Genomic DNA, 12252 nt, shown 5'->3' on the forward strand with positions numbered 1-12252 from the left:
GGTATGCAAGATTCCGAGTTCGATGACTGATATTTGAAAGGATTAAGCAGAAATCTTTTATCAGTTATCTATAAACTTTTCAAACTGTAGAGAAATTTTGTTAAATGAGTTAAGTTTATTTAAGGTCGACCTATTCAAAGAAACAACTTTTTTATAGGTATTACTGAGAGTAGGCGCCGATCCAAATCTAAAGGACGACGACGGCAACACACCCCTCCACCTCACCGCCATGGCCAAACCGTGTCCATCATCGGTAGTTCAGGTGCTGCTCGCCAATGGTGCCCATATCGACACCGTGAACAATGCCAGCCAAACGTTCGCTGATCTGTTGAAAGGTCAGCCCGTGCACCAATTGGTCAACACGGCGAAATTCACGAGACTGAGTTGCGCAGCCGCGCGAGTGATAAAACAGTTCAAAATACCGTATAGAGGGAACGTACCCTCGAAACTCGAGTCGTTCATTGCGTGCCACTGAATTGATTTAACTGTTTTGTGATTTAAGTAAGTTCTTTTTTGTAAATGTCGGTAAATGCATGTGAGTCGACTGGTTAGAGATTTTTTTGATTGGAAGGATAATTTACTGGGAGCATGGGATTAAATTAATATAAAATACAAAATTCTTACAAATATTTGACGGTCTCAAAGTACACTCCAATTTTTTACCTCTTGCAACGATTTATTTTCTTACCATCATTATCACTAGACAAAATCCTGTTATAATGCTACAAGATTTTGATGAAAAAACCAAGCTTCTAAGTATGTTCTGATAATTACAAAGGTGATCAGCAAATAAATTGGATAAATCGAAAAAGCAAGACGTTGAACATTTGTGACTGACAATTTTAAATATTTGACTATAGAAGTACTTAAAGGCCATTTTAAAAATAGTACTCTTCTTATCTGTCTTTCTCGATTCCACAATGTGTACAATTTATAATTTTCTGGGGAAATAAGATCTATGTGAAAAAAATGAATCTTTGTTTACCGTTTTTACTTAAAGGACCGAAAATTGTTGCTTCTTTTTAAGAAGACGTTTGATTTTAATTTGGACAACTTAAAAATGGCTTGTGTTCATTATATTTAATATATTGTGTTTACAAAAACTACATTTTTTACATTTGTGTTCGTTTGGTTTCGTTTTTTGTTGGTCTACACTTGATGATTTTATTTTATTCCATTATTGTCCGGCGTTACTTTTATTTGTATAAAAAATTATTCTTCTATTGACCCATTTTTAATATAGTTAACATTTCGATCTATAACATAAGTAACTAAAGTATCGTTTGTCAAAGAAAGGGACAAGTTTAAGATTTTGCTTGCCTGCACAGAAGAAATCTGGACACCATTCGCGAAACAAGTATGTACAGCAGGCACCATGTGACATGCTGCTTTTTTATTATGTGTACACAAACTCTATACGGTGTGTGAAAGCCAAAGTCTAGTGATAGAGCTCGAGATATGCTCTCACTTTAATTTCTACATTGAGGTTTCAAGCATTTTCCTAGATTTGAAGAACTGTCACGATTTTCTTAATCTCGATCCTCTACTTCTGGCCAGCATATTCAAGATCTAGCAAAAATTAATAAACAATTACGTGAAATATTATGTTTAATGTTTAATCCCATCAAATTAAATTATAATGCGAAGCAAAATCAAAAAACATTTTAACCAGAGTGGACACGACTTTTATTTTGTTATAAAATATAGACTTTTGAAGAAAAGTGCATATATTTGTTGAACATCGTAAGGTTCAGAATTTCTTAGTTTCTGGGCTAATTTTTGTGTTTTATTTTGAAAAAAACTTGTTAATGTTAAAAATAGTAATTTTACAGAATGTGGCATGTATATATTTAGATGAAAATATCAAAATGCATTTTATGGTTATCTATGGTAAACGCAGAACTGTTATATATACCTCTACTAGAAATGTTTTATAGTGCATGAACAATAAATACCGTTTCCGCTAATATTAACCAATGATAAGAGTTAGGACTTGTTATGACACGTTACTACCTTATGTTTCTAGTAGTTGAGGTAGTGTTTAAAAGTCGTGCATACTAATACAACATTTGTGGTAAGTACATCTTAAGTCCTGGGTAAAATAAACCATAAGGATTACAGCAAACAGAAGTAAATAATATTTCTAATATTCGTTAACACTCTTATGATACTTTCAATGACAGCAGGTATTTGCTCTCAGGTGTAAAGAAGATGTTTTTAACTCATTTAGTAGGCACGTTAACTCATCGGACTAACGGGCTCACTGTGAGTGGTACAGCGACTTGGATCGATCCACATTGCAGCCAGAAATTACTCAAATGCCGTAGTATAAAATTCAAATTTGATCTTCGGCTTTGAATTGGAATTCACGAAATAATTGGTCGGCCGATGGATGAGGAGTACAATGAAAGATATGTCGACAACTCTCAGTCAGTGATGCCTACCAGAAATGCCTAAAACGAAGAGGACAACTCACAAAACGTCAATCTAGTGACAGTTTGATACATCCGATGAGTCCAGAAATAACTGAACTCTCTATACTGACTTTAAATTAAGTTTATGGAAGAAAAACAATGTCACGTACTCTCAAACATTTAAGCCCAAATTACAAATATGTTTGAGTATTTTTTGCTGAATGCTGGTTCAAAACAATTGTTCACTAACATCAGAGTTGTTCATTTTTGATCATATGGAAATGAATGCTAATGAATGCATATGGGAATGAATGTGTGAAACCACTAATGCAGCAGGATTAGTAAGACAAAACAAAGAATTAAAAGACTTATATAAACAGCCTAATAAAAAGTAAAAAGAATACAGAACTTTCTCTGGTGGGAGCAAATTGAAATAATGCCAAATATAAGGATGGAAAAAAAGACATGAAAATATTTATAAGACATGAAATAACAATAAATAGGTGGAAACATAAAATAAAACGGAGAAAGCCACAGAAAACTAGGTAAGAAAGATATTTATATATTAAGTCATCTAAAATCCGCCCGCTCCAACTATTTTATGCATCACAAAACTGAAACTAATAAATTCTTGGGTAACTGAACTAACGTACATGTAGATTGTTTATGTTTTAGTGACGTTATCATTCAAAATGGCCGGCTGGCCGTAGATTTTAGACTGTAAAAAAATGAGGAGGCAAGAAGGGAAACAAACAGTAAATTATTGACTTTCAAGCGCCTACCAAGCTCTTGTTGTATGTACCAGTGCTTATTGATCTACTTTACCACAAAGATCTTGATGGCAAATTAATAAGAATTCTAAGAAAATGGAAGAATTGTATGAATATTTTAAACAATTGTAACCGAATGGAAAACAGGGGGACAGTTGAATAAGAGCATATAAAAAAGAAATAAAATGTATGTAAAACCTAAATTGTATAGGTATTGTTATACATTATATTGTACATTAAACTAATTAAGAAAGTTCATTAGACTGACAAAAATGTCACTAAAACCCATAATTATGAACTTTGCTCACAATTACAAGTAATACACTATGGAACAAGACGGATATACATATGGAGGAAAAGATTGGAAGATACCTCCCAAAGAAAACAAAAAATTAATAAGTTACAGATGTGTACGGGAGACTATCGATAACGCCAGTAAAAAAATAGTACAACATCTGTTAATTCTGACCTAAAACTCTGAGAGCTAGAAAAAATCAAAAAACAGTGGTGGAGCATTGTCACCCAGCATTTGTCGCTAGGTTATTAAAAATATCTCACGTTACATAATAGTTCCACGTTTGCTACTATAATTATGAGTACTTTGTAGTTATTACAATCTTTTCAACTAAATCTAAAACGCCACAATTTGTAGTGTAGTGACTTCCAATTGTATATTAATTATTTGAACAAACAAGTAGTGTTTAAAATGCCAGTTAACTATTTTTCTTCTCGGGTAATATATTTATTGTGACATACATAGATACAAAATAGTAGATTTTCAATTGCTACCTAGTATAAAAATAATAAGCGTCAATTTAATGCGTCACAATTTCAAAATGTGACAATTATTAATAAATGAATAAACGTTAATAAAGAAATTATTGCTATAAAATCACGATCTAATTTGAGCGAAAATAAAATAATGTAACGATTAAATAAATCAATAATGTTTAGTTATTACCGATGCGTAGCTCTTACCGACGAATTAAATCATTCTGTGACGCGTTATTCATACTGTGGCGTCATTGGATGTCATAGTCCGGCATCTTGTCAGTCTTAAGCTACAAAAAACGACACTGTTGGTACCGTTCGCGTCATAAAAAACTGGTACAACTCTTATAACCGAAAATCGTGTTTTTCAAGTTGTGTAAGTTGATCTTGTCACATAATGTCATTCTAATTTCGGGGGCAACGTTGCCAGTTCAACGAAAATATTGTATCAAATCAGATAAAAGGACAGACACATTATAAAATTACAGTAGATGCATTTCAATGTCCCCTGTGCCAATACCCTGCGTTTAAAGATCCTTTGTGCATTAACTCAACCCTCTCTCTGGTTATTAAATTTATTTGATACGGTTTTTTGTTGTTAATGATAATAATAATACCTATATAAAATCATTTTTGAACGTTCTTTTTTTATTTAAATTTACTGAAATTCCGCTATCTGTGATGGCAACAACGACTTGATTCACGAACCATTGTGTCAAGTCTGAACACAGGTTTACATTGGGAAAAAAAGTGTACCAGTTTTATATGACGGGACCTGTACATATTAACAGCTTAAAGTTTAAGTTTCAAAAATAAAATTGTTGACAAGTTGATATCAGAAATTAAAACGCCCAGAAAGGGAGTAATTCACATTTACTAGAAATTTTAGCACAAGAATTAAAAACTCCTCAAGCTATTGATAGAAATTGAGCCGTTAGGACCATAAATAAATATAAAAAAAAGCTAACAATAAAACACTAAAACTTTTGTTTTCAACACTTCCAAAAAATTTATTATAATGTATTATTACTACAGCTGTTTCGACACAGTGCTTTTCTTAAGTGATATATTTTTACTATGCGTCTACACTTGGTATCTGTATTTTTTAATCTATTAATTTCTATAGATTCTAATAAAGAGAGCTTAAGGCCTTTATTTTCAATATGAAGAATTTGAATGGTCATTAAAAGAATGATTGCGATCTAGAAGATGAAGTGCGTACGTAGAATCGGTTTTTCTATTATAGAAAGCTCTTTTGTGTTCTATTGTACGTTTGTTAAAAGTTCTACCAGTTTGACCGATGTAAGTTTTTAGGCAGTCGCCACATTTAAGTTTATATACACCACTGTCTAAGTGCTTTTTCTTTTGGCTCTTGTTAGTCTTATTATATTTGCTTTAACAAGATTCTGAAACTACTTTCTTGTGGCATGTCTAATTTAGATATTATCGGTATATGGGATTAAGCCACAATTATTGGTTGTAATGAAAATCACATATTTAACTAACTAATGTTTGACGTTTCTATTTCCAATCTGGAAATCGTTTTCAAAAAAGATTCTTATACAAATTCTGGCAAATGTATAACCAAAGTTTTCGTTATTGGTTATGTCATTTCAAAATTGACATGGTTGACCTCGATCTTGCAGGCAAACAGCATGTAAATGGCTGAAAAAATCTGTCGTGTTTTTACCCTAGGAATATCGAATTCTGACTGTTTTGTGTTATATGTTTCTGTAAAAACTGTATCGTAATTATTGTGGTTGAGTTGAAATAAGTACTATTACTGAATTTATTACGAATTGTTACTCAACCACAATTACGATACAGTTTTTACACCAACATATAACACAAAATATAGAAAACAGTCAGAATTTGATATTCCTAGGGTAAAAAATAACCCACAGATTTTTAGAAAAAAAAATCTAATAGGATCTAGAATTCAAGTTCGTTCAAATCTTGGATCAAGAGAGTAGTTCGTTACTTATTTCAGTTATTGCTTCCTCAGATCCACAGAAGGTCGAGCTGGAGGCTAGGAATATACTGTGGCCTATAGATGCTGAAGTTTGGAACGTCTTGCCACGTTGGAAGTCAAATGAAATGACTGAAAATCTAAAACTTTGTCTATTCTTGTCTACCGTGGTCTTTTTTGTAAAAAAATTTATGTTATGCGTTTACTCCATGGAGACTTATTTAATTCCTACTGCGTCTTAGGGGTTGAAACAGTATTTAAATGGAATACATTGGAATAGCCAACATTTTGAATCACATGCCTATATCACATCAATAAAATCAAAACTACTTGCCCGTTGATAGCGTCAAGCGCTTCGGAGTTACAATTATTAAGTTTCCCACACAAAATGTTTATTATCAAAAAACTTGCATGCTGTTATAAAATATCTAGAGAGTACAAATTTTTACGTGAGAAATTTAAAGATATTCACAAAGAATTAAATGAGTGTTAAGAATAATAAAAAAAATATTTAAGTAATCACTTAATACTTTTCTAGAGACAAATTATAAATCGATATAAAAAAGAAATTATAAAAATCATGAAAAACTGAAAAACCGTAACAGTTTCTTAATATTGTTCTGAAGCTATTTTCTTGTGGCATGTTAAAGTAATTGCTATTTAAATGGGAATAAGCCACAATTAAAGGTTAAAGTACGTTTATTGACGTTTCAATTTCTACTTCGGAAATCGTTCCCAAAATACAAACAAACATTAGTGTATAAAACACTTTCACATAAGGAGTAAAAATAAAATAATTACGAAATAAAAAGTTACTTATACCGTTAATTGAGAGCAGAATAGTCTGGCTTTTAGAGCTTAGATATTTTGAAGGTAACGAGTAGTGGGAAGGGATTGATCTTATCAGTTGTAACATTACTATCACAATAATGACAAAATAACTTGTAATAATTAATAAATAACGATAAGTATTTATGAAATGAACCACGTCACAAAAACAATTAAGCATTTTTATTATTTTTATAGCTGGGTAGCTCAAAAATCACTTAGATTTAACCTTATATTAATGATCAACCCCTATCGATATAAAAGTAGATCAGCTTGTATCATACAGTTAAAATCCCGACGAAATTGCTTCATATATAGTCTTTTATTTTATTACTGCCCTAAAGAAACTGCTGAAGCATTTGAATCGAAATAAAATGTGATATAATTGTACTATTTACAAAAAATAATATGCACAGATATCGGCAAATATTTTTGACTGTCTCTGTCTGTTGATATTCTTGTAAGTAAATTATTAAAAAAAAAAGAAGTCGTACAAAAATTACTGAATGTTTTAAAATTAGATCAATATTGGTACTTTAATTTAATTATAGAGTACAGTTACTTCTTAGAGAGTTTTTTAAAGGTCCCAAATTTTTGTTTTTAACAAAAATTTTACGAAAACTTTTACTTTTACTTCCGTTTAGTAACCTAGAAGAATTGTGTAGTGGAAATTGAGTGTTAAAACAATAAATTGGTATTTTTATGGAGTAACGAAATAAAATGATTGCAGACTGAAACCAAATCGTCAATTTTTTTCTTCAAGCTTATTTAAATTATTATTATGAATTAATTATGTTGTTCACTTAACTTCTCAACATTAAAACTTCAAAAATTAATATTGCCTATATGAAGTTCTAGGCTCTAACTCTTATGTGGGTCTATTTCAACGATTCGTTACTGTAACACTGCGAGTCGACAACCAACAGCTAAGGAAGGATTCAATAACTCAATTACTCAACGTACTCTGAAGGTAAAATGTGAATCCGCTCAAAAAACTCTGCAACGACCCTTACCTAACTCACTGTTTGAATCATCGACCATTATCGTGTTCCTTCGGATGGTCGCAGTTGCTGTTACCGCGCATCCTTGCTCCTGTGAAACAATATAGTTGAATGTTTGGTTTCGACTATAAGTTCGTCGAGTACTTCAGTTGCCAACGGCTTACCTACTCTTAAACAAGCTACTTATAAGGGCAGTGAAACGTCAGAAGGCGCCTAAAATGACTATCCAAATCCGGAAGTTGATTATTAATAAGCGTTAATGTTTTTACCGTTTGTACCTAAACCCTTTTTCGGACTACAATCATTCTCCATTCGTTTTACCTGTTCCGTCCAATTTCTCTATTTCATTTATTATTTTAGAGTTCTTGTAAGTTGTTTTGAGTTCATCAATAAAGTACTTCATCTAGGTCTTCACATACCTTGTACTGTTATATGTATTACACTTTTACCGTCTCATGATTATGTCTTTCTTTTCTTTGTTGTCAGTTTCGATCACAGTAACCGAAAAGAGATTGTCCAATGTTAAATCTAGCTTAAGTTTAACCAAATTATGAGAAATTTGCCAATGGGAAAATTGTTACCAAATGGAAACAGAAATGAAAATTTATGGTTTATCTTAGTATTTACCTTACTAGATGTTATCATATATAATGATCAGCTGTAAAATAGTTATAGATAATACTGTAGTTAATTTTTCGAACCATTGTGTTTTACTTTTTAAGCAATAGTGTGTTCTTCTACCAGGAACACGGCTACCTTTGATCATTCCCTATGTCATGAGATGCAAAAGTTTGTAAGTTTTCAAGGTGTCTAATGTGCCCGAAGTATTTCAAGCTTGCGTATTTTGGTTATATTGACCAGTTGTGTTGTTTGATTCATTCATCTAAGACTTTATCTATAGAATGTTGGGAGTTGGCATTGACCTTAGCAAAAGTGAGACGACACTATAATTTATAACTCAACACTAACAACTCTTCATTGATTGAGCAGCGCATATTATTGTCCATTCAAGAGAGCGAAATTGAGAATACAGAATTGTAGAATAACCTATTGCATTATCGCCATCTATCGGAAAATTTTCGAAGATTTGCTATAACTGTCTTCACAGTAATATGTTCATGAACCTTTGTGGTCTACACACATGTTAGGTTTCTACAACTAATAGAGCAATCTATGGCAAACTACGGCGAAAGCTAATAATTTTTAATATAATTATCTTAAAATACTATCTAAATTATTATGTACACATTAATTTTACTATTAAATATTTTAAATCAAAATTTTTAACGGAATTAATTCATTTACTATCAAAAAGTTAAAAGTGGTTTTTTATTTTATTAATCTTCATATTTTTTACTTTAGTAACTTAAGACTAATTAATTATTGACATTTATTTGATTTTAACAAATATAATAATTGGATTTTGATATAAATTAACTAATTCAGTTAATTAAATAGAAGAACCAGAAAAAATTATGGCAGTTAAAATTAACGGCTAATTAGTTAAGTGTTGAATTAAGGGAGTTTTGTAAAATTGGTCGTAATAGTTAGGACCTCTTAATACAATTGCTGCTCTTAAAACTTTTAAGATTCGTTTTATTTATTATTGAGTTTTATTAATACTAAATAAAATGGATTACTAAAATTGAAATTAAACTTCTTATTGGGAACTAAACGTGTAAAGTATTTAGTGAAAGTTTTCAAATTGTCCGGAAGGCAAAAGGGACTGCGATTTTAGGAGAATACATAGGGTGTTAGTGTTTTATTGAATACATAGCATTCAATTGAATTCTCAGTTAAATTTTAAACTAATCAAACTCGGTAGTGTGTTTCTAGCTAATTCTTTAGAATCGACATTATATTTGGAAAAAAAACATTAGTCTAAATTTAGATAAATAAATGTTTGTATGTTATCGGTTGACGGAAATATCGCTCGTTTTGCAAACTTTCGTATATAGCTGTATTTTTCTGCAAGAAAGAACGAACGATGTTTCTGTGTAAGATAGTATTTACATTAAAAAAGTGTGATTTCATGAGTGCTGAGTATTTACAACTATATTAGCTATATGAATTTTGTTATATATTAAATAAAAAATTAAAATTAATTCTCTTGCGTTTTACTTATCCATTCGAGAATACATTTTATTCAGATGAGATGTATTTAATCGAAATGGAAACAATAAAACACTAGTGTACGAAAAGTACACTAGTGTTCTACTATGAATAAGCAATTATTTATTGTATTGCATAAAAACAATAATAATGTAATCATTTCATCATTGCCTACATCATATGCATCCCTGTAATACGACTACATACCACTGGAGAAGTATAGACAACGTTAAGGAAAAGGAACAATTTGGGCAGGTTTGTTTAATAAAATTATGAAGTTTATGAAGAACAAATAACAGATTAATGAGTAATGAAATCAAGTATAAAAACTGTCGTGATGCGGTAAGTAGTGTGTGCATCGTATAGGTTGATAGTTGCGTAATTCTTGTAGTTCCTGTCCATTTCGGATGTTAGCGACTATCATGGCAATCTGTATTTTGCAAACTGCTGCTCTGAAAAGGTTTCAGATTGTTGTGTGGAACCACGTACGTAGATTTTTCAGCCAAGAAATCCTTCGCCTTTCTGGTCCACGTTTTCCTTCTATTTTTCCTTGGAGAATTAATTGCAGCCATGGATGAAATCATCAAAAGCGTTAACAAAGGAAGAGGATATAGAATGGGAAACAAAGAAATAAAAATACTCTGTTACGCAGACGACTCAATATTGACAGCCACGATGAAGATAGTCTGCAAAGACTTGTCCACAGATAGGTAAAAGAAATAAAACTTACAATCAATTTAATTTTACTACCAAACGACCGGTTTCGCTTCTACAATTTGCAAAGCATCTTCAGGTCTAACGGTACAAAGTAAATTAAATGCTGAAATTATAAAAGCCCATATTAGGGTGCTGTCCTGTAAAGATAAAGATCAAAAAAGGTTATAGTAATTATGCCAATATTACCTGTCTGTGTTTATTAATATGCATAAAATTGATTTAGCAGACAAAGTGAAAACCCACAAATTGGTAAGAGATAATCTATTGAATTGTAATAAATTAGAAACAAACAAAATACTACTTACATTCCGGTACAAGAATTTTTAAATAATGATTCGTGATACATAGTTCAAACTATCCTGTAATTGCTGATGGTGGGTGATCTTCGGTTAATGTTGTAACTCTCTGGCAATTAACGGGGATGTTTCTTGAGGGGAGATATGTTAACAAACAAGATGTTTGTTAACAGTTTATCGATATCAATAATCGTTACAAGATAAATAATCTAATGATAGTAGAAATCACTAAAATAATGGTCAAAAAATAAATGGGTGAGTATATAAAAATCAACAAAGGCAAATTACATAATTTTTATTTTATATAAGTAGTGATTTACATATAAAGTTGAACAGTTCATCACCAGACTTGGAAAGTATTGTGCTGAATATCATTTACTGAAAAAATGTGACTAGAAATTAAGTTATATATAAATATAAACTTTGGTCTTATAAAATAACGTATATATTATTGAAAAATATTGAGTTAGTTTAACATAAAAAAAACCTTAAAATATATTTAGTTATAAAAATTACACACTTTATACTGGTATCCTCCAATTTTTACAATATAAAATAAGAATTTTTAACACCAGTAAGTACTAACACCAATGATCTGCTTTTCTTAGACTCTACTACTAAAGATTATTCGTGATTCATGATAAAAGTGATCATAAACGATATGGTATTTTATAATAATATATTTTGAAAGTATACTTGTAACGTACCATATAAAATTTGGCTCATCGTAGGCTTAGTATGGGCATAATTTATACTTAACCTAGATTAACATTTAGAGCATTTCTTCTTTTTTAGTGGTTAAGTAACCTTTTATCGGGGACCTGAAGATTGGCTAAAACTTTTAAAGCCCGAAATCGGTCATCCAGGTTATAGGAAAACCAATTCTTTATTTTTCTTTTACCTATTTATATCTATACTTTACTTAAGATTCTTATGACAAAATAAACGTACTAGGCATGGCAATTAAATTAAGGACAGGTGCTGCTTTAGGCAAACAGTCAGCACGCGGCGGCAGATTTGAACGTGTCTGTACCTGTTGATGCTTCTTCGATCCTGAGTTCGATAGGTTCGGTCACTAAGTGATCAGACGACATTCAGCAACAGTGAACTCAAGTTTCATTTGAAACTAGGAAAAAACCATTACGAAAGCTTCTATCGTGTTAAAAGAAATCGGAGGTACGGAAATGAATGTTTATCGCGCTCACAAGTTTTTGAGGGGGTTAAAAGGAAAACAACCAAAGACGATCCGCTCCTTGGATAATTAACAAAATAAAAACTAAGTAATATCCAAACAATGGGTAAATTGATCCACAAAAATCGTCGTCTAAGTGTCCGAGTCCTTTAAATTGTCGATTAACGATGAAAGTCTACCAG

The 12252-nt window shown here is 31.3% G+C and overlaps 1 protein-coding gene across 6 annotated transcripts in view; it reads left to right on the forward strand.

Moving 5' to 3' along the window:
* LOC140435149 (protein fem-1 homolog CG6966) overlaps window positions 1-9859 on the forward strand; it is a 239290-nt gene extending 229431 nt beyond the window's left edge. For all 6 annotated transcript variants that reach the window (XM_072523891.1, XM_072523890.1, XM_072523892.1 and 3 more), the window contains exon 9: window positions 158-9859. In XM_072523891.1, the coding sequence (XP_072379992.1) occupies window positions 158-475 (318 nt within the window). In that variant the 3' untranslated portion in view covers window positions 476-9859. The remainder of the gene's footprint in view (window positions 1-157) is intronic.
* The last annotated feature ends 2393 nt before the right edge of the window (window positions 9860-12252 follow it).

This window comes from Diabrotica undecimpunctata, chromosome 2 (assembly GCF_040954645.1).
Source record: "Diabrotica undecimpunctata isolate CICGRU chromosome 2, icDiaUnde3, whole genome shotgun sequence".
In the NCBI taxonomy this organism is placed as follows: domain Eukaryota; kingdom Metazoa; phylum Arthropoda; class Insecta; order Coleoptera; family Chrysomelidae; genus Diabrotica; species Diabrotica undecimpunctata.